This window comes from Macaca fascicularis, chromosome 16, assembly GCF_037993035.2.
Source record: "Macaca fascicularis isolate 582-1 chromosome 16, T2T-MFA8v1.1".
Classification (NCBI taxonomy): Eukaryota; Metazoa; Chordata; class Mammalia; order Primates; family Cercopithecidae; genus Macaca; species Macaca fascicularis.
Window position 1 is genome coordinate 88,248,374 of NC_088390.1, and position 23,252 is coordinate 88,271,625.

A 23,252-nucleotide genomic window follows, 5' to 3' on the forward strand; every position below is an offset into this window, starting at 1 on the left:
AAATGACGAACGTCGTCGGCCGCTCCGCCCGCCCTGCCTGTCACTTCCGGGGTCACGAGACTTCCGCTCGCTCGGGCGGGGAAGGCCAGGGCGCATGCGCGGCGCGCGGGTGGCCGGGGGCACGGCGTCGCCATCTTGCGGCCGGGCCTCGTGGGCGCGTTCCGCGTGGGTTCTGGAGTCGTCACCTCTGTAAGCCAGGGCACTTCCCCCACGCGAGCCCAGGGCGCCCGCGCCCAGGAGGCGAGGTCCCGTCCCGCCTCTCGCCGCTGTCCAACCCGCGCCCACTGCAGGCCTGCGGCGGCCGCGTGGGCTTTGGAAGCTCGCGCAGGTGCAGTTCGCTGCCCTCCCCGGCCCAGTCGGTCCTACTGCGACTCTCGTTTCGGGGCCTTGTTATCTAGTCCCGGGACTTCGGGGAGGTAACGGGCACGGGGATTAAGTTCTCGTTAAACATAGGCGAGTGCGCCGGCGCGCGGGCCGCTCCAGAGCCTTGGTGTCTCCCGTGGAAGGACAGGGCTTTGGGACAAGGAGGAGCCCCTTGCACGCCCACGCCCCATGGAAAGCTCGTGGTGGGCGAGGGCGCAGCCGCGGCTTTTTTCTCCAGGTTGAGACAGAATTCATGCGCGGCTCGCGCGGCTACTTGGCGCAGGCACAGCTGCAGAGACCCTAGTATCCCTCAGGAATCTCGCGACTCCTCAGGACCAGAAGGCAGAGACCTCCTGGCACCGTGAGCAGATGAGGGGCTTCCTTAGCCTGGGCTTCACCGCAGACGCTCAGGTCCCCACTCCACTTGTTCCGAGATTTCACACATTCGCCCACAAGGACCGTGTTGAAGCATCAGGAACGGCCGCATAACGTGAGTGGCCTGGCCTAGCTGTAGTGCTCGCACTCAGCCCTGTGCTCTCCACTACTGGAGGCCAAGCCCCTAAAGGCCCTGCACCAGACACTGGGTGGGACGCTGCCCCACGTCCAGCCCGCAGCACTTGTTAGGGCTGTGGACTCGTTAGCGTGGACTCCTCTTTTTATTTATTTATTATTTTTTTGAGACGTAGTCTCTGTGTGTCACCCAGGCTTGAGTACAATGGCGCAATCTCGGCTCACTGCAACCTCCACCTCTCAGGTTCAAGCAATTCTCCTGCCTCAGCCTCCCGACTAGTTAGGACTACAGGCGTGAACCAACATGCCCAGCTAATTTTTGTATTTTTAGTAGAGACAGGGTTTCACCACGTTGGCCAAGCTGGTCTCGAACTCCTGACCTCAGGTGATCCACCCGCCTCAGCCTCCCAAAGTTCTGGGATTACAGGTGTGAGCCACCACGCCTGGCCACCCCACCTCTTTTAATCACTCTTGAGCTCCAAGCAGACAGGGCCTTGTCTGGCCCATACTGCCAGGCTTCTGGCAGGGAACCCAGACTGGCCAAGAGAAGCGGACACCACTCGCACACACGCGCGCAGCTGCTTTGTTCAGACACATAAATGAACACAGGAGGGCATTTTTGGGAGCCACTCTGCCCAGCCCCAAATTCTTTTGAGCTATTTTCAGCTGATGCCTGCTCCCACCACCCACACCCTACACCCTGTCCCAGGCAATCACAGTCCTGCTTTTAGTATCTATAAACTTGCCTCTGATGGACACTTCACATAAATGACGATTATACTGTGTAATGTTTTTGAGGCTGACTCATGTTTTAGAGAGTATTTTATCCTTTTAAGATTCGATTGTGTGGGTATACATTTTGTTTGTAACCATTCCAGTTGGCAAACATTTGGATGGTTTCTTTTTTGTGCATTATGAATAATGCCGCCATAAACATTTAGGAACATTATAAACCATTATAAACATTGCATTAAGCCTTTTCATGAACATGTGCTTTCATTTCTCTTGGGTAGATTCCTGAGTGGAAGTCCCCAAATGTTTCCCAATGTAGGTGTGCCACTTTGCACCCCCTGGCAACACTGGGCTGCTCCAGGTGGCCACAGGCTTGGCAACACCTGCTGTGCTCAATCCCAGCTGTACGAATGTGAAGCAGTGTCGTGTCACACTGTGGGTTGCACCTGCATTTCCCTGATGAGTCTTCCTGGGCAGAAACCTATTTAAATCTTTCCTCATTTTTAATTGGGCTGTCTGAGTTATGAGTACTCACATATCCTATATACAGTCCTTTATCAGATATATGAGATGGGGTGCTGTAGCTCACACCTGTAATCCCAGCACTTTGGGAGACTGAGGCGGGCGGATCACCTGAGGCCAGGAGTTCGAGACCAGCTTGGCCAACATAGTGAAACACAATCGCTACCAAAAATACAAAAATTAGCCGGATGTGGTGGCGCACGCCTGTAGTCCCAGCTATTCGGGAGGCTGAGGCAGGAGAACTGCTTGATCCCAGAAGGCAGAGGCTGCAAGAGCAAAACTCAGTCTCCAAAAAAAAAAAAAAAAAAAAAAGATATGTGATTTGCAGACATTTTATGTGGTTTGTCTTTCATTTTCTTTTTTTTTTTTTTTTTTGAGACGGAGTCTCACTCTGCCGCCCAGGCTGGAGTGCAGTGGCCGGATCTCAGCTCACTGCAAGCTCCGCCTCCCGGGTTCCCGCCATTCTCCTGCCTCAGCCTCCCGAGTAGCTGGGACTACAGGCGCCCGCCACCTCGCCCGGCTAGTTTTTTGTATTTTTTTAGTAGAGACGGGGTTTCACCGTGTTAGCCAGGATGGTCTCGATCTCCCGACCTCGTGATCCGCCCGTCTCGGCCTCCCAAAGTGCTGGGATTACAGGCTTGAGCCACCGCGCCCGGCCTTTTTTTTTTTTTTTTTTTTGAGACGGAGTCTCGCTCTGTCGCCCAGGCTGGAGTGCAGTGGCCAGATCTCAGCTCACTGCAAGCTCCGCCTCCCAGGTTCACGCCATTCTCCTGCCTCAGCCTCCCGAGCAGCTGGGACTACAGGTGCCTGCCACCTCGCCCGGCTAGGTTTTTTTTTTTTTTTTTTTTGTATTTTTTAGTAGAGACGGGGTTTCACCTTGTTAGCCAGGATGGTCTCGATCTCCTGACCTCGTGATCTGCCCACCTCGGCCTCCCAAAGTGCTGGGATTACAGGCTTGAGCCACCGCGCCCGGCCTTTTTTTTTTTTTTTTTGAGACGGAGTCTCGCTCTGTCGCCCAGGCTGGAGTGCAGTGGCCAGATCTCAGCTCACTGCAAGCTCCGCCTCCCAGGTTCACGCCATTCTCCTGCCTCAGCCTCCCGAGCAGCTGGGACTACAGGTGCCCGCCACCTCGCCCGGCTAGGTTTTTTTTTTTTTTTTTTTGTATTTTTTAGTAGAGACGGGGTTTCACCTTGTTAGCCAGGATGGTCTCGATCTCCTGACCTCGTGATCTGCCCACCTCGGCCTCCCAAAGTGCTGGGATTACAGGCTTGAGCCACCGCGCCCGGCCTGTCTTTCATTTTCTTAATGATGTCTTCTAAGGGGCAAAACCTTTTATTCTAGTGAAGTAGTTTTTTTCCACATGGCTCATGCCTTTGCTATCCTGAGAACTCCTGAGCTGAGGAAGGCAGATCACTTGAGCCCTTGGTGTCAAGGCTGCAGTCAGCTATGATTGTACCACTGCACTCCAGCCTGGGTGACAGAGACCCTATCTCAAAAACAAACTCTTAGCCCAACTGGATATTGTAAAGATTTTCCCTCGTATTTTCTTCTGTGATCTTCTGCTATATTTTATGCTTGTTGACACTTAGATCTACAGTCCATATTTTTTAGGTTAACTTTTGCATACGGAGTGAACATCTTTTCTGTGTGTAGGAACATCCACCTGTCCTGGCACCTCTTGTTGAGAAACTGCGATTTCCCCCAGTGCAATGCCTCGCCGTCTTTGTTGAAAATTTATTCACCATAGGCTGGGCACGGTGGCTCACGCCTGTAATCCCAGCACTTTGGGAGGCTGAGGAGGGTGGATTACATGAGGTCAGGAGTTTAAGACCAGCCTGGCCAACATGGTGAAGTGTGGTCTCTACTAAAAAATATAAAACTAGCCAGGCATGGTGGCGCATGCCTGTAATCCTAGCTACTCAGGAGGCTGCGGCAAGAGAATTGCTTGAAACCGGGAGGCAGAAGTTGCAGTGAGCCGAGATTGTGCCATTGCACTCCAGCCTGGGTGACAAGAGCAAAACTCTGTCTCCAAAAAAAAAAAAACCAAAAAAAGGCCGAGCGCGGTGGCTCACACCTGTAATCCCAGCATGTTGGGAGGCTGAGGCAGATGGATCACAAGGTCAGGAGATAGAGACCATCCTGGCTAACATGGTGAAACCCCATCCCTACTAAAAATACAAAAAATTAGCTGGGCATGGTGGCGGGCACCTGTAGTCCCAGCTACTTGGGAGGCTGAGGCAGGATGATGGTGTGAACCAGGGAGGCAGAGCTTGCAGTGAGCTGAGATCGCACCACTGCACTCCAGCCTGGGCGACAGAGCAAGACTCCATCTCAAAAAAAAAAAAAGAGGCTGGGAGAGGTGGCTTAAGCCTGTAATCCCAGCACTTTGGGAGGCCGAGACGGGCGGATCACGAGGTCAGGAGATTGAGACCTTCCTGGCTAATACAGTGAAACCGTCTCTACTAAAAAATACAAAAAAATTAGCCGGGCGAGGTGGCGGGCGCCTATAGTCCCAGCTACTCGGGAGGCTGAGGCAGGAGAATGGCGTGAACCCGGGAGGCGGAGCTTGCAGTAAGCCGAGATCCCGCCACTGCACTCCAGCCTGGGTGACAGAGCGAGACTCCGTCTCAAAAAAAAAAAAAAAGACCCTGTTTCAAAATAAAAAATTGTTGGCCGGGCGCGGTGGCTCACGCCTGTAATCCCAGCACTTTGGGAGGCCGAGGCGGGCGGATCACAAGGTCAGGAGATCGAGACCACGGTGAAACCCCGTCTCTACTAAAAATACAAAAAATTAGCCGGGCGCGGTTGTGGGCGCCTGTAGTCCCAGCTACTCGGGAGGCTGAGGCAGGAGAATGGCGTGAACCCGGGAGGCGGAGCTTGCAGTGAGCTGAGATCCGGCCACTGCACTCCAGCCTGGGCGACAGAGCGAGACTCCGTCTCAAAAAAAAAAAATAAAAAATAAAAAAAAATAAAAAAAAAAAATAAATAAAAAATTGTTTTGACTACTCTAGGTCCTATAAATGTCCACATAACTTTATTAATATACATTTAACTTATATTTTATTAATACAAATTTTAATTTCTATAAAAAGGCCTGGGAAAAGGAATTTGATAGGAATTCTGTTGACTCTATAGAACAATCTGGGGAGAACTACCAACTTAACAATACTGTATCTCCCAAACCATAAAAGTGGAAATTTAGCTCAGTATTTTAGTTTTCAGTGCACAAGTCTGGCACTTTATTGTTAAATTTGTTCCTAAGTATTTTAGTCTCTCTAGTACTGTGTGATTGGAATTTTCTTAATGTCATTTTTGGCTTGTTGGTTGCTAATATATAAAATACAACTGATTTATATGTTGATTTTATATCCTGCAACCCTGAAAACTCACTGGTCTGTAAGATTCTTCAAAATTTTGTACACATAGGGCCAGGCATGGTGGCTCATGCCTGTAATCCCAGCACTTTGGGAGGCCAAGGCGGGCGGATCACCTGAGGTCAGGAGTTCAAGACCAGCCTGGCAAACATGGTAAAAATCCCATCTCTACTAAAAATACAAAATTAGCTGGGCGTGATGGGAGATGCCTATAATCCCAGATACTCGGGAGGCTAAGGCAGAAGAATTGCTTGAACCCAGGAGGCGGATGTTGCAGTGAGTTGAAATGGCACCATTGCACTCCAGCCTCAGCAGCAGAGAGACCCTGTCTCTCAAAAAAAAAACAAAAAAACCCAAAAGACACACACACAGACATATGTCTTTGCCAATGCTATGTCCTAGAATGATGGCATCACATTATTTTAACTGACTTTCTTGCATCACTGGAACTTTTAAAATAATTTTGTTTTTTAAAAACCTTTTTTTTTTTTTTGAGATGGAGTGCAATGGCACGATCTTGGCTCACTGCAAGCTCCACCTCCCGGGTTCAAGCGATTCTCCTGCCTCAGCCTCCTGAGTAGCTTGGGACTACAGGCACGTGCCACCATGCCCAGCTAATTTTTGTATTTTTAGTAGAGACGGGGTTTCACCATTGTGGCCAGGATGGTTTTGATCTCTTGACCTTGTGATCTGCCGGCCTCAGCCTCCCAAAGTGCTGGGATTACAGGCACGAGCCACCACACGCGGCCGAAACTTTTTAAGATAGGATCTATGTTGTTCGAGCTGGATTCGAATTCCTGGGCTCAAGTGATCCTCCTACCTCAGCCTCCCAGGTAGCTGGGACTATAGGCATGTACTACTTTGTCCAGCTTCCAGCTTTTTCCATGTTTGTGAACTGCCTATTCATGTTCTTGGTGGTAATTGTTTCCCAAGGTTCTGTTTGTTTTGAGTTTGTGAGACTGTCTGATTTACAGAAGTTTTTGTTTTTTGGGTCTTGCTCTGTCATCCAGGCAGTACAGCAGCACAATCTTGGCTCCTGGCAGCCTCGACCTCTGGAGCTCACGGGATCCTCCCACCTCATCCTCCCAAGTAGTTGGGACCACAGGTAGCACCACCATGCCCAGTTAATTTTTTTTTTTTTTTATGTTACAGCAATGAGTCTGGGTACTTTTTGTATTTTTTTTGTAGAGATGGGTTTTGCCATGTTGCCCAGGTTGGTGACTTACAGAAGTTAAAAAAGTCCTTACTGTCCTGCAAAGATAGGGACTCTTCTTTTTTACCTAACAATACCATGAACACACCCACCACAACTGCCAATGCTTTCTGACATCTAATAGTCTCTGCTCAATTTTCCCCAAGTTTCTTCTTCTTGCAATCGTGTCCCCACATCAGGGTCTGGACAGAGGCCACGCTGTGCACTGGGAGGCCACTGCCTCCATTTCCTCTTCTGTGCTTCGTGCCACTCAGGTGTTGAGGAGCAGGTGTTTTGCTGACAATGTCCTGTGTTCTGGATTTGCTGGGCTGATCCCTCCGGTGTCCTGTGGACCCTCTCCCATCCTCTGCCCTTCTTAGGCAGGAGGAGCCCAGTGCGAGTTCTAGAGGCAGTGCTGGGGGCCTTCTGCTGCTTCACCTCATTGGACTTGTCTTCTGGTCCTACCTGTAGTGAGGTATGGTTGGTTCTGGGAAGCTGGGCTGGTCCGGTCCACCCATTATCAGTGGCCTCCTCAACTGTCATCGTCAATTTTCACTGTTTCTCACATGCATCATTTTATTGGGCACTGCAAAATGCTGATTTTCTAATTTTGGGATTTTTTTGAGAAAGTCTTGCTCTTTTGCCTGGGCTGGAGTGCAGGGGCACACTCGTGGCTCACTGCAACCTCCGCCTCCTGGGTTCAAGTGATTCTCATGCCTTGGCCTCCCAAAGTGTTGGGGTTACAGGCGTGAGTCACCGTGCCTGGCCTGATTTTCTAATTATTTCTGTATTTCTTAGCTGGAGTTCTTTATTTTTTTAAAAAAGGACCCCCTGTCATCAATTGTTGCCCCAAAATTAAATACTTCATACAGAAAAGACAAATGCCTGATTCTTTCCTTTTATTTCCCGATTTTTATAAGTCAGTGCCCTTACAACTTCCAAAGGTAAACATGAGGTTTCTTTCCTTAAGCAGCATCATCAACTCTTGGATGTTGATATATTCAACACAAGCTAAAAAAAAAAGGAATCTTAAGTCTTAAGATATCATTAAGAGTAACTTGAATTACTTATGAAGGATTTATATACTAAATATATGCTCACATTAATTTTCATATATAGATATTAATTTACAAGTAATTAACATGCTACAACATTTTATAATTCACTTCAATAATGTGTAGAGATAACATAAAAATTAACTCTAGCCTACCTTAGGCTGCATGATCACAGACAAGCTGATGTAATTAAAATGAAAAGATTTATTTCCTGGTACTTTCATGGCTTTATTTTTACATTAAAATCTTTCATGATGTATTATTTATTGCTATCTTTCACCAAATGGTTGGCCAGTCAATCCCAGGGTGACTTCTTAATAATAACAGCTAATACATGTAAACCATAAACATTTATGAAAATTATACACCCTCATATAAATTTCATTATAACATACATAAATTACAAAAGAAAGAAAAAGTCAACGAGGATATGGGGGAAGCCAAAAGGAATACAAACTAACAAATGAACCTAACTATGTACAAATTATGCAAATCACATAATTTGCAGGAGGAGGTGGAAAGAAAAGATCTAGGCAACGTTTGAAACCAGTACTGTAGACGCTACAGGTCAAACACAAAAACAACAGTGCACAATTAAGGAAGGTGCCCTCCATAGTGACTGTGCCTCCTGGGGGCACAGGTTGAGCAGTTCACCTACAGCACTGACATGGCATAAGTGAATGTCGTGTCAATCTGAGAGCCAGGTTTACCCCTGTCACAGGAAGAAACTACACATAAGGAAAGGGGCAGGTGAGACCGGAACAGTAGGAACTGGACAGCTACAGAAACCAACGGGGGTAAATGCATAAGCACGTGTCACAGATCCACTTCCCAGCTCTGTCCCAGGAGGGCCCAGAAGCAACAAGCACAGCCATTGCCCAGGTCTTGGTTGCTAAATCCGTCTCCAGTGAGGGAGGGCTCCCTGGAGAAGTAGCTGGGTCCAGAGCTGGGACAAGGAAAACCGAAGACATCCCAAAATAAGGAAGTGCTTAAATAAGGATGGGGCACAGGAGACAATCTCCAGGAGCTCCCAGTGGCCAAAGCATGACAGTATCAGATTATGACTCACAGACTCAAACAAACATCCCTTGAGTTCATACTGATACACACATCTAAAGAAAGAAATGGTAGGTCTGGCGCAGTGGCTCATGCCTGCAATCCCAGCACTTTGGGAGGCCAAGGTGGGCGGATCACTTGAGCTCGAGAATTTGAGACCAGCCTGAGCAACATAAGGAAACTCGATCTCTACAAGAAATACAAAAACTTAGCTGTGCATGGTGGTGAGCACCTGTGGTTCTAGCTACTCAGGAGGCTGAGATGGAAGGATCACTTGAGTCCGGGAGGTCGAGGCTGCAGTGAGCCATGATACAGCCACTGCACTGCAGCCTGAGCGACAGAGCAAGACCCTGTCTCAGAAAAAAAAAGCTGGAGAAGGGACTGCTCTTTCTTAGAGACGAATTCCAATTAATAAACGTCAAAGGAATGAGGAAAATGCAAAAATCACCTTTGAAAACTAAGTTAATAATTACTGCATTGCAAGACCCACCAGTGGATGCTGAAATCGGTGGGTAGGCCGGGTGCGGTGGCTCACGCCTGTAATCCTAGCACCTTGGGAGGCCGAGGTGGGTGGATTGCCTGAGCTCAGGAGTTCAACACCAGCCTGGGCAACATGGTGAAACCCCGTCTCTACTAAAAATACAAAAAAAATTACCTGGGCATGGTGGCGTGTGCCTGTAATCGCAGCTGCTTGGGAGGCTGAGATGGGAATTGCTTGAAGCTGGGAGGCGGAGGTTGCAGTGAGCTGAGATTGTGCCACTGCACTCCAGCCTGGGTAACAGAGTGAGACTCCATCTCAAAAAAAAAAAAAAAAAATTAGAAATTAGTGGGTAAAACTTGGAAGAGAAACAGACATTCACTTAGTCTGGAAGTATCTCCCCAAGGTATTTATGGATGACAAAGGGAAAACAGTAACTATGTAGTGGAGAAGGCCCGGCAGCCACAACTGCCACCTGAACTAATACGACCAAGAGTTGGACAGACTGACATTGCATATCTCCACTATGCATTGAGAAGAGGACATCCCAGCTGTGGTATTCATGCCAAAAAATAAACCAGCAGGGCATGGTGGCTCAGGCCTGTAATCCCAGCACTTTGGGAGGCCAAGGCAGATGGATCACAAGGTCAGGAGTTCAAGATCAGCCTGGCCAGCATGGTGAAACCTTGTCTCTACTAAAAATACAAAAATTAGCCAGGCGTGGTGTTGGGCGCCTGTAATCCCAGCTACTTGGGAGGCGGAGGCAGGAGAATCGCTTGAACCTGGGAGGCAGAGGTTGCAGTGAGCTGAGATCACACCACTGCACTCCAAATTGGGAGACAGAGTGAGACTCCATCTCAAAAAAAAAAAACCAAAAAAACAAAAACCTTGTCCAGTCATAAGGTCGGAGTCCCCAATGCAAGGGACATTCTACGAAACAGCTGACAGTACCCTTCAAAAGTGTCAAGGTCATAAAAGACAAAAGCTTCTTTTCTATAAATCTGAATATAAAAATGGTAACATTTCAGGAAATTCGTAGTTAAACAGAGAAATAGACTGACATTAATAGGCTGTGTTGGGTGTGGTGGCTGACGCCTGTAATTCCAACACTTTGGGAGGCCAAGGCAGGAGGATCCCTAGAGTGCAAGAAGAGTGCACGAGTTCGAGACCAACCTGGGCAACATGGTGAGACCCCATCTATACAGTTTTAAAAACCAGCCAGGTGCGGTGGTGGTTGCCTGTAGTCCCAGCATAAGGAGGCTGAGGTGGGAGATCCCTTGATCCTGGGAGTTCCAGGATGCAGTTAGCTGTGTTTGTGCCACTGCACTCTAGCCTGGACATCAGAGGGAGACCTTGTCTCAAAACACAATTTTTAAAAATTTAGTTTTTAGTTTTTTTTTTTTTAAAGATACTGAGATGGTACTATGTCCATTTCAGCAAGAATATCATAGCACTTTTCAGACAAGTTTTTTTTTTTTCTTTTTTTTTGAGACAGAGTCTTGCTCTGTCACCCCGGCTGGAGTGCAGTCGTGCGATTTTGGCTTACTGCAAGCTCTGCTCCCGGTTTCATGCCATTCTCCTGCCTCAGCCTCCCAAGTAGCTGGGACTACAGGCGCCCACCACCACGCCTGGCTAATTTTTTTGTATTTTTAGTAGAGATGGTGTTTCACCGTGTTAGCCAGGATGGTCTCGATCTCCTGACTTTGTGATCTGCCTGCCTCAGCCTCCCAGTGTGCTGGAAATACAGGCGTGAGCCACTGTGCCTGGCCTGAGACAAGTTTTTCTATAAAACTTAATGACATAAGGTAATAGGAAGAGACATGATCCTCATCTTTATGTAACTGGAGTTCAGGTATTCATTATGCTCAACAAAATCAACCTTTTATGATGCAACTTTGTTGAATGTGATGAATGCCACTGATAATAGGAAATTTAATTCCATTTAGGATATGTGTGTTTCCAAGTAAAGTCCTTCTAAATCTGCCACGGTGGCGATTTATCCATGGTAACGTCTATTCAGTCCAGACATAAAAAAGATAGAGATTAAAGACATTAAAAAAAAAAAGAATTACAAAGAAGAAACTGCAAAGCAAAATCACAATGAGATATTACTTCACACCCAGTAGGATGACTAAACTATAAAAGATGAGTGTTGGTGAGAATGTGGAGAAATTGGAACCCTCATACATTGCTGGTAGAAATATAAAATGCTGCAGCTGCTTCGAAAAGTCTGGCAGTTCCTCAAAAAATTAAAGTTACCTCATGACCCAGCAATTTTACTCGAGAATTGAAAAGATGTTAATATAAAATGTATATAAAAATGTTCACAGCAGCATCATTCTTATAAAGTCATGGAGTGGAGGCAACCCCAATGTCCATGAACAGATGAATAGACAAAAAAAACCGTGGTATATCTATGCCAGTAGTCGGCCATAAAAAGGAATAGTCTTAGACATAGTACAACACAGATGCACCTTAAAAACGCTGGCTGGGGATGGGCACGGTGGCTTACGCCTGTAATCCTAGCACTTTGGGAGGCCAAGACGGGCACATCAGGAGATAGAGACCATCCTGGCTAACAGGGTGAAATGCCGTCTCTACTAAAAACACATCTGCCACGTGGTGGTGGGTGCCTGTAGTCCCAGCTACTCAGGAGGCTGAGGCAGAATGGTGTGAACCCAGGAGATGGAGCTTGCAGTGAGCTAAGATTACGCCACTACACTCCAGCCTGGGAGACAGCGAGACTGTCTCAAAAAACAAAAAAAACACTGGCTGGAAGCTGGGTGTGGTGGCTCATGCCTGTAATCCCAGCACTTTGGGAGGCCAAGGTAGGCAGATCACCTGAGGTCAGGAGTTCAAGACCAGCCTAGCCAACATGGGAAAACCCCATTTCTACTAAAAATACAGAAAATTAGTGGCTGGGCACAGTGGCTCACCCCTGTAATTCTAGCACTTTGGGAGGCCAAAGTGGGCGGATCACGAGGTCAAGAGATCGAGACCATCCTGGCTAACCTGTTTCTACTAAAAATACAAAAAATTAGCCGGGCATGGTGGCAGGCGCCTATAGTCCCAGCTACTCAGGAGGCTGAGGCAGAAGAATGGCGTGAACCCGGGAGGCGGAGCTTGCAATGAGCTGAGATCATGCCACTGCACTCCAGCCTAGGTAACAGAGCAAGACTCCGTCTCAAAAAAAAAAAAAAGAAAAAAAATTAACTGGGCATGGTGGCGGGTGCCTGTAATCCCAGCTTCTTGGGAAGCTGAGGTAGGAGAATCACTTGAACCCGGGAGGCAGAGGTTGCAGTGAGCCGAGATTGCACCATGGCACTCCAGCCCAGGTGAGAAGAGTGAAACTCCATCTCAAAAAAAAAAAAAAAAGAAAAGAAAAAACAACTTTGCTGGATGTGGCAGCATGTGCCTGTGGTCCCAGTTACTTGGGAGGCTGAGGTGGGAAGATTGCTTGAGCCCAGGATTTGCATTTACAGTAAGCTATGATTGAGCTACCACACTCCAGCCTCGTGACAAAGCGAGACCCTGTCTCTTAAAAAAAGAAACCTGGCCGGGTGTGGTGGCTCATGCCTGTAATCTCAGCACTTTGGGAGGCCCAGGTGGATGGATCATGAGGTCAGGAGATCGAGACCATCCTGGCTAACATGATGAAACCGTCTCTACTAAAAATACAAAAACAAAATTAGCTGGGCGTTGTGGTGGGCGCCTGTAGACCCAGCTACTTGGGAGGCTGAGGCAGGAGAATGTCTTGAGCCCAGGAGGCAGAGCTTGTGGTGAGCCGAGATTGCACCACTGCACTCCAGCCTGGGCGACAGAGCGCCTCCGTCTCAAAAAAAATAAATCTATTATGTTAAGTCAAAGAAGGTAGATACTAATGACACTGATTTTATGAAATGTCCAGAATAGGCAAATCCAGAGACAAAATGAAGGTTAGTGGTCGCTGGGGCTAGGGAGTGACTGCTAGTGGGTAGGTTTTTTTGTTGTTGTTTTTTAAGACGGGGTTTCACTCTTGTTGCCCAGGCTGGACTGCAATGGCACGATCTTGGCTCACTGCAACCTCCACCTCCCAGTTTCAAGCAATTCTCCTGCCTCAGTCTCCCTAGTAGCTAGGATTACAGGCATGTGCCACCACGCCCGGCTAATTTTGCATTTTTAGTAAGAGACAGGGTTTCTCCATGTTGGTCAGGCTGGTCTCAAACTCCTGACCTCAGGTGATCCGCCCGCCTCGGCCTCCCAAAGTGCTGAGATGACAGGCGTGAGCCACCGCGCCTGGCCTAACTAGTGGGTAGGTGTTTTTTCTGAAATTCGATGGTGGTGGATGTGTGACACGGTGAATATAGGGAAAGCCGCTGACCTGTGCAGTGACTTTAAGTGGGTGAACTTCATAATGTTAATTACATCTCAGTAAAGCTCTTACTTCCGACAACCCTGCAGTAAGTAACAGCATTCTCCCCGGAGGGTCCTGGGAAGGCAATTTGGTTCGCACCAATGTGTACCAAATGGAACCACAAAAGGGTAAATACCCTTTTGTGATTACTGAATGCTACTTTTTGAACTAAAAAACTGGTTTTCTGGCCGGGCGCGGTGGCTCAAGCCTGTAATCCCAGCACTTTGGGAGGCCGAGACGGGCGGATCACGAGGTCAGGAGATCGAGACCATCCTGGCTAACACAGTGAAACCCCGTCTCTACTAAAAAATACAAAAAACTAGCCGGGCGAGGTGGTGGGCGCCTGTAGTCCCAGCTACTTGGGAGGCTGAGGCAGGAGAATGGCGTGAACCTGGGAGGCGGAGCTTGCAGTGAGCTGAGATCCGGCCACTGCACTCCAGCCTGGGCGGCAGAGCGAGACTCCGTCTCAAAAAAAAAAAACAAAAAAAAACTGGTTTTCTTTTTTGTACTTTTTATTGGGGGCTGGTGGGACAGGGTCTCACTGTATTGCCCAGGCTGGATTCAAATCTCTGGGCTTAAGCAATCTTCCCAAGTAGCTGGATTACAAGGAAACACCACCATACCCAGGCATAAACAAGTTTTAAGAACAGTTTAGGCTGGGTGTGGTGGCTCACAGTGGTTCACACCTGTAATCCCAGCACTTTGGGAGACTGAGGTGGGCACTTGAGGTCAGGAGTTTGAGACCAGCCTGACCAACATGGTGAAACTCCATCTCTATTAAAAATACAAAAATTAGCTGGGTGTAGTGGAGCACAGGTGGAGTCCCAGCTACTCAGGAGGCTGCAGGCTGAGGCGGAAGAATTGCTTGAATTTTGGAAGTGGAGGTTGCAATGAGCTGAGATCACGCCACTGCACTCTAGCCTGGGTGATAGACTCTGTCTCAAAAAAAAAAAAAAAGAAAGCACTTTGTATTATATATATATGTATATATATGTGTACATATACGTATATGTCTCTGTGTGTGTGTATATATATTTTTTTGAAACGGAGTCTCACTCTGTCGCCAGGCTGGTGTGCAGTGGCACAATCTCAGCTCACTGCAACCTCCAACTCCCGGGTTCAAGCGATTCTCCTGCCTCAGCCTCCCGAGTAGCTAGGATTACAGGCATGCACCACCATGCCCAGCTAATTTTTGTATTTTTAGTAGAGACGGGGGTTTCACCATGTTGGCCAGGATGGTCTCAATCTTCTGACCTTGTGATTTGCCCTCCTCAGCCTCCCAGAGTGCTGGAATTACAGGCGTGAACCACCAAGACCGGCCTATATTTTATATATTTTTAAAACAAAACAGAAGTCAGTCTACTCCACGTCCTCTGCCTTCAGGTGTCATCTACATCGAGGCCCTCCATGCCGGGCCCCAGCCCGTGGCCTCCCCACACTGGCTGGCTCTTCCCCAGGCTAGACCACAACCTCTGGGTGATGTCCTCACAGGGCTCCTTCCTTCATGGCCTAGCAGGGGCCAGGTATTAATGCCGTGTCAACTGCCCACCCTGGCCATGCTGGGGGCCTGGCTTGTTCTTGAGCCTTCCAAGTGTGTTCCCACCATGGGACCTTTACACCTGCCATTCTCTGCCAGTGAAGCTTCCCCCAATACCCATTTATTTATTGAGGGCAGGCCTGACCCTGAAGAACTAAGACTGGCCGGGTCCCGCCCAGCTCCTCCCTGGTCCCTTTGTTTTCTTCCACAGCCTTTTCGCCATCTGACATCTTGTATTTCACTGTCTTCTGTCTTTTCCTCATTAGAATGTGTGTTCTACCAGGACAGAGATTTCGTGTTTCATTCACTGCTGGTTTCCCTGGCACCTGAAATGGTGCCTGGAGTGCAGCAGGCTCCACGTATCTGTGGGGTAAGAAAATGAACTTCCTGTGGGGCACGGTGGCTCACGCCTGTAATCCCAGCACTTTGGGAGGCCGAGGCGGGCGGATCACGAGGTCAGGAGTTCCAGACCAGCCTGGCCAACACAGTGAAACCCTGTCGCTATTAAAAATACAAAAATTAGCTGGGCATGGTGGCAGGCACCTGTAATCCCAGATACTCAGGAGGCTGAGGCAGGGGAATTGCTTGAACCAGGAAGATGAAGGTTTGAGTGCTCCCTCAAAAAAAAAAAAAAAACAAACCTCTAAAATGAAGGACTGTATTACTAGATGGCTGAGAGGATAAATGAAATGTATGTAGAACGTCCAGCAGCGCTGCAGCCTCGGACACTGGCTGACCATTTGTGCAGCCTGAGAGAGGAGTGCTCTTGCAGCCTGTGTTCCCACCATGCCGCACACTCCACTCCCGTTAGGCTAGACCGCAACCTATCACTTGTATGTTTCCTGTATCAGACCATCAGTTCACTGTAGGTAAGAACGAAAAGTTTCTCATTTACATGACAACTCTGTTGCCAGATGCAGACATAACCATCTCATGAGATCTGAAAGGATTTCTGAGAGCAACAATGTAGCCCCTTGACCCACAGGAGGCTGAACATGATTCAATTAGCTTCCTAAACTGCTGGTTAGATCTCTGTGCACACCAGCCAAAAGCCAGAGCACCTGTGGGAGCTGCACGCTGACACCTGAGACCCTCTCCAAGGACCCCAGGCTGAAGACAGAGCTGGGCAGGCCATGAGCCACCCTGGAAGAGCTCCAAGTCCCACAGGAATGCTGCCTCTCCTGCCTGGGGCTGGCCAGTTCCTACTCTCAACCCATGCCGGCCAGGGAAAGGGACCAGGAAGAACAGGGCTTCCCTTTTCTCCCCACATTTGAACACCCTGAGTGTAATCTGGCTTTGCCACCCTTCAGTCATATGTCCCATCTGGGTCAATCCCTGTGCTTTCTTTTTTTTCCAAGACGGCGTTGCACTCTTTTTCACCCAGGCTGGAGTGAAATGGCGCGATCTCGGCTCACTGCAACCTCCACCTCCCCGGTTCAAGCGGTTCTCCTGCCTCAGCCTCCGGAGTAGCTGGGATTACAGGCACATGGCACCACGGAACCTACAGGACTGCCAGAGGCAGAGATGGTTCCCCGCGAGTGCCCATGGGGCAAAGGCTGTCAGTTCAGTTTGTTGGCTATAGCTTGCTGCCTGAGCAAAACATCACTCAGTCACCAGGTGGGGGGGCAGCAGGGCGCTGGGCAGTGTGGAGTGTCTGCCCTGCAAGGCCCTGTGCCCGGAGGACTGGCAGCACCCTTCAGGAGAGGACCCAGCTGGCCAAGACCTCAGGTCTACTTGCTGTCTGTGCAGTCAGTGGAAAAGCCCGCTCCTGTCTCATAAGCCCCCCAATGGGACAATAAATTAAATAGTTCTCTAGCCTTGGAAGTAAAGTAAGGTTTTGTGTTTTATGAATAAGGAAATGAAGGCTGGGTACGATGAGGCTCAGCCCAGCTACCTGACCTGCTGCCCACCAAAAGCCCCAGTGGCTTCCAGACCCAGCCTCTACCCTAGTTATAAATGGCCAGCCCTGCCCCCACCCCAGGAACAGAATCAGGTCATTCTCCTTTGACCACTCGGCAGCACCTGCCTCAAAGACCCACCACTGGACCCCCAGCAAATGCCAGCTATTGTTTCTATGACATCATTTTCTCTACTTCCATAACCTCCAACCCTCCCAAGACCATGCCACATGTGGACACTACCTCAACGTGTCCACGTGCTATCAGCTGACAAACTGGAGAGGTCTGGCTCTAGGCGGTGCTCTCCTGCGGGCCAGCTGGTGCCTCTGCCCAGCCTGTCCGATGCGGAGCACTCCAGATGCTGACACCCCTCAGCAACGACACCTACCCACCCAGTCCCCCAAGGCCTCATAATACTTCATTCCCATGCCCCTCACTCCTGAGAATGCCAGTAAGCCCCAAATGCCAGTAAGTCATTCCTCCCTCCAAATACCTGTTACATCACTACTGCACAACCAAAGCAGCGCTGCCTGTCAGTCCTGGCATTTGTCACACCCTGCAGAGGCTGATCATACCAGTCCACCAGGTGCCCTCTCCACTTCCTAAGCAGCAGGGAGCCAGTCCTAGCACGGCCCCCGAGAGCAGCCCCCCTGCCTGGCATGAGCCTGCTCAGGTCTTGCTCCAACACTGAGGCCAGGCCAAGGGCACCTGCTTGGGGATAACCTGATTCCAACTCACTGAACTGATCACATTTTCCTGTCACATTCACAGCAACTAAAGCTAGGTACTTAGTAATCCTTTCTCCTGCTAGACTGGGCTTCTGGAAGGGCCAAGATTAGTCATCCTGCTCATCTGGGTTTCTACACTGTGGCCCTGGCTGGCATGGGGCAAGCTGCTTAGATGGCAGCTGCTGACCTGTAGTGACATCTGTGACCAACAGTGAAAGGGCCACCCTTAGTCACACTCCCCTGCCCATGACTCAGCCAGGTCCATCCCAGCATGGAAGCAAGCTTAGCCTGGGATGTGTGCCCGCAGGAGCCGCTGGTGCAGGGAAAGGTTTCTGCAGACACGGCGTATATTCCTGTCTGTCTCTCCACTACCACTACCCACTGCCCTGGTCTTCTGTACATCCCAGCAGTGGGACAGTGGCATCAGGCAAAACTCGGGAGCTTCCTTGTCCCCCTTCCCATCTCATTCTCAAAGTGCTGTCACCAATCCAGCATCGGGGGCATAAGGCTCTCTCTCCACTGCCCAGCTTGGAGTGCAGCGGCATGATAATGGCTCACAGCAGCCTCGACCTCCAGGGCTCAAGCGATCCTCCCACCTCAGCCTTTAGACTAGCTGAGACTACAGGAGCATGCCACCACACCCAGCTAATTTTTGTATTTTTAGTAGAGACGGGGTGTTGCCATGTTGCCTAGGCTGGTCTCCAACTTCTGGGCTCAAGAGATCCTCCTGCCCTGACCTCCCAAAGTGCTGGGATTACAGGTATCAGGCGTTGCCCCACTCTTTTTTGAGACGGAGTTTTACTCTTGTTGCCCAGACTGGAGTGCAATGGCACAATCTCAGCTCACTGCAACCTCCACCTCCCCGGTTCAGGCGATTCTCTTGCCTCAGCCTCCCGAGTAGCTGGGATTACAGGCATGCGCCACCACACCCAGCTAATTTTGTATTTTTAGTAGTGACGCGATTTCGCCATGTTGGTCAGGCTGCTCTTGAACTCCTGACCTCAGGTGATCCGCCTGCCTCAGCCTCCCAAAGTGCTGGGGATTACAGGTGTAAGCCACCACGCCCAGCCGCCCCACTCTTAAATGGACAGATTGTCACAGCTTCCACCAGTCACTTCATCAAATACACAACTAAGAGAGAATCCTCATACCTTGCTCTGTGGCAACATTAAAAAAAAATATAGAAAAACAAAGGAATTACACTACAAAGTCAAAACTGCTGAATCCACGTTTCTCTGAAAACCAAAGTACCAGAAAGGAAGGAATAGCCCAGAGATGCTCTGGCTGTGGGAAGTCTGTGGACAGCACACAGGGCAGCCCGCCCCACCCCAACCTCCCCTCACCTGGAGGCACAGGCACAAGGGTCAACAGGTGGCTCCGGGCAAAGGTGTCCTCCCACCTGGTGAGTTAGAGAGGAAGGCGTTAGGTGTGAGGCAAGAAAGAGAATGAGAAAGGAAGCAGGCAGCTTCGGCCCTCCAGGAGTGGGGACCCCCCACCACCCCCACAACCCATGCCAGCGTCAGGCGTCCAACACCAGATGGGGCTGCACCCTCCATCCCCAACTCAGGTTCCCCCCCACCAGCTGGACAGACACCAAAGTCCTAGCCCAGGCTTGGACTCCAACAGTGGGACGAATCAAACAGTTCCAGTTCTACACACATTTCTATTTTATTATGGAAAAGGTGGAAACGCCACCTTCTCCACAACAGCAACCGGTAAAATTTATCCCAAAAATAACTCGGTACAAAACAGGTCTGTTTCAGAATTTAAAAAAAAAAAAAAAGGAAAAAAAAAAAAAAAACCTTTACATGAGTTTTTAAATCCTATTTTAAAACATAAAAGAAACAAATCCATCATTGGCCGCACAGCCCCAGCCACCGCCCACCCCCGACCAGGGAGCAAGAGGAAACGCCTGGGTCCTGTTCCACACGCGGATTTGCCGGTCTGTTTAACTGGTGTCCATCTGAAACACAGAGGAAAAAGAGGCTCGCATTCACAGAAGGCCTGCTCCCCACTGTGGCTTCGACCGGGCCCCCAGCTGGCTCCCCCGGGACTCACTCTCGCATTATAGGCGTCCAGCTGGGCATCCAGCTCCTCTGCCGAAAGCTGCTGCTTTGAATTTCTGCCGGCACCTCTGCCTCTTCCACGGGCGCCTCCACGGGTGCCCCTCCGAGTGCCTCCACCGCCACCAAAACCTCCAGCGCCACGGTTTCTAGTCATGCCACCTCTGTTTACGCTAGCAAGGAAAACGAAACCGTTCGCATAGCTGGAAGAACCCCAAGGGCAATACAGCTACACCCTAGGCCAACACCCTTCCCCAGAGGCCCCGGAAGTCACCTCTGTGCAGGTCTCCGCTGTGTATCAATCTGTGATGTGACAAGCTGAATGTTCATGGGGCGGCCTGCGGCAAAGAATACAAGAGGGCACGTTCTAATGAGAGGCTCTGAAACCAACCCAGCTGGCACCACACCCTGGTCTCCATGCAAACACTGGAAAGGGCCTCTGTGTGTCTCAAATGCCCCCGACAAGGGAAATGGCCTGGAGATACTGGTGGGAGAACAAAATGGCAAGGAAGCAACCCCACCAACACCTCCTCATCCTTCTCAGTCCAGACTGGGTGGGCTGCTTGCTGAGGTGTCAGGGTGCTCGTGGGTGGAGAGGTGTGGGTGACCTGACGAAGAAGAACCGGTACCTTTGTCTTTACGACTACAGCCCCGCACTCAGAGGTGTACTATGGCGGTTCTGAGAAGGCTTCACAGAAGTGAATCTTCCGGAAGGAGCTGAAGGAGGGGAGGGATGTAGCTTGCTGGATGGGGGTTCACAAGAGGTTGGTCCAGATGTGTGGGGCAGCATGAGAGGTGGCAGATGGAAGAGAGAGACAAAGGGGCAAATGCAAAGTGTCCTCAGCCACAGGGGTACCCCATTTTCCTACCTGGACAGGTGCCAGCCCCAAACTCCACAAGCCCCACAGTCAGCGTGGGTCTACCCCCAGACTCACCATCCAGAGGGACGCCGTTGTACTGCTTCATGGCCTTCAGGGCATCTGCCTTCCGCTCAAAGTGCACGTCTGCTGTTCCTAAGCTGCGGCCAGAGCGATCATAGTGCACAGCCGCCTTCTTCAGCGTTCCAAATTCAGCAAAGAGTTCCTGGGAGTTGCAAAGAACAGTTGTCAGAAAAGCAACAAAACTGGGTTCCTTCTGGTGGCCCAGGGACAGGCCCTGGAAGCGTGAGTTGCTTTGGGGGTGGTTCCCTGGGAGGCAGGACAGTGGTAACGGGAAATGAGGGAAGGGTGGGGCAGAAGGGACAGCAACTTCCAAGAGCACCTGGGTCTGAGGGCTCCTGCCATTGTGGGGACCTGACACGTGTACCATGATGCAGATAGAGGAAGTCGCAAAGCCCACTAGCAAAGGGCACAAAATTAAGCCACTATCCTCCTCAACGAAGGAAAATTTACAACACACCCAAGGGCTGTTCCAAGAAACGGTAAAGGCCAAGATCAAGAGCAAGAGCAAGGGAAGCAGTCCGATATCAGACCAGCTTGAAGGGCCTGTAGATTCGGGAGCCCTGACCCCAGCCCCTCCCCCAGAGGCAGATTCTGGCTCACCTTTCCCTCTCCTCCTACTCAAGCCTGCCGCAAAGTCTGAAGTCAAGCGCTGCCATGGAAACTGCCCTGACCTCAGGCAGGCTGGGAGTTGGAGAGGGAACCCAGAGTGTGGGGATACTCCGGCCGCAGGCACACAGCGGGAACTGGAGTTCACCAAAAGCGGTTTCCAGTGGATGCTAGAAACCACCTTAAAAAAAGTGTTGAGACACTGTGAGTGCTCACTGGCCCTACTCTGTCCTCCCAAGGCAAATGGCTGGGCTGTGGGCAACTGAACCCTGCCCAGCCATCTCCAAAACTGACTCCCAAAAAATCATTTCTTAACCAGAAAACAAGTTTAAATGCCATTGGGATTCAATTTTTCTTTTTTAAAAAAAGAAAAGCTTCAACCAAAGATGGGCTTGAGAATCATGTCACTGAAGGGACACGGGGGTGGGGAGTGATAAAACCGCAGCGTACAACGTCTTTATAAGACAATACTCAAGGCAGACAGAGCCAGAAAATCACACAGGCTTCCTGTGCTTCATAAGGTACATAAAAAAGATTATTTTTCTCACATTAACCCACTAAAAGGGGCACAACATTTAAAGAGCAACTGGGCTGGGTTAAACAGCCAACAACCACTCACATTTGATCAGTTTTGGTCCCTGTTAGAAACTGGAAGCCCTGGCTGGGGATGTTCACTCACAGAACCCATCTTCACACTATCAGCAGCAGTTCCTCAGGCTCGGCTAGGCTCGCACCTGCCTGCGGACTGAGCCCGGCTTTACTAGAGCTAGGTCTGTCCTGCAGCCCTTGAGAGCTGGGAGCGCTCCCTTCGCTAAGGCGGGAAGGGGACTCAGGGCCCCCTCCCCCAAATCACGATCGGTCCTGTGCAGGGCGAACGGCTCACCGAGAAGCCCTCGTCTCTTACCTGAATATCGGCGTCTGAAACTCCAAAATCCAGATTGGACACCAGCAGTTTCCCACCCGTCTCCACGCCGGCACCACCCCCGAAGCCACTGTCGAAAAGATCGTGCTGCCACTTGTCGGGAAGTTGTTTTGGCTGAAGAAAAAAAACCGCAACAACAGCAGATCCGTGAGTCTCAGTCCAGGCCTTTCCTGGCCCTCACGGCTACTCCGGACCCTTCCTCTTCCCGGCCTGAGAGGATCCGGCCGAGACGGGGCCGCCGGCGCTCCCTCCGGCGCAGCAGCTGCCCCAGCCCGAGGCGGCACGGTCCCACCGCGGCCGCACAACTTCAGTTCCCTTCGACTAACTTCCCGCCGCCGGTGCCGCGCCCAGCGTCCCCTCCTCTCCTGCCGCCACGAGGCCCCGGCGGCCGGAACAAACAAAGAGCCGGGAAGGGTCTCAGCCTCCGAGACCGGGCCCCGAAAGAACGACCTCGCTCCCGCCCACCACCCCCTCCGCGCCCACACGCACCCTCCGGACCTCCGGGCGGCCGCTCCACCGGCCCTATCTGTCCGCCGGCCCGGGTCTCCACCGCGAGACGCCCCGGCCCCGGCTGGTCCCCTCCCGCTCTCCGGCGCGGCCGGCCTCCGCACTCACCCTGCTGTAGGGCGCCGGTCGGTTCCTGCCGCCTCCGCCGGCCGCGCCGCGGGCGATGGCCGGCCGGTTCCGGATGGGCCCGCCGCCTCGACTCACTCGCGCGGCGGCCTGCGCCCCACCGCCGCGACCGCCCTGGGAGCCGGCCCGGCCGCGGCCCCGGCCCCCGCCGCGGCCGCCTCGTTGGCTCCGGTTCAGTTTAATGATGTCGTCCAGAGACATGTCCATTTTGTCGGCCATGGCGGGCGCGGAATCGGGCATCGGCTCGAG

General features: G+C 50.7%; 1 protein-coding gene and 1 long non-coding RNA gene across 3 annotated transcripts; both read right to left on the minus strand.

Annotated features, from left to right (window-relative positions):
* Nucleotides 1-7,577: 7,577 nt before the first annotated feature.
* LOC141408871 (uncharacterized) lies at nt 7,578-19,320 on the minus strand. The gene is made up of 2 exons (XR_012426345.1): nt 19,182-19,320; nt 7,578-7,704 (listed from the first exon to the last, which is right to left on the minus strand). It is a non-coding gene; the product is annotated as an uncharacterized lncRNA (long non-coding RNA).
* Nucleotides 19,321-19,487: 167 nt separating this feature from the next.
* ALYREF (Aly/REF export factor) lies at nt 19,488-23,249 on the minus strand. 2 transcript variants are annotated; one of them, XR_012426343.1, is made up of 7 exons: nt 22,986-23,249; nt 22,353-22,484; nt 20,837-20,984; nt 20,531-20,644; nt 20,176-20,239; nt 19,897-20,074; nt 19,488-19,801 (listed from the first exon to the last, which is right to left on the minus strand). XR_012426343.1 is itself a non-coding variant. In XM_065532152.2 (6 exons), the coding sequence occupies exons 1-6, from the start codon at nt 23,241-23,243 to the stop codon at nt 19,787-19,789; spliced, it is 795 nt and encodes a 264-aa protein (XP_065388224.1). In that variant the 5' UTR covers nt 23,244-23,249; the 3' UTR covers nt 19,488-19,786. The 2 variants fall into 2 exon arrangements, 1 of the variants encoding a protein (XP_065388224.1); XM_065532152.2 differs by lacking the exon at nt 20,531-20,644.
* Between the last annotated feature and the right edge of the window lie 3 nt (nt 23,250-23,252).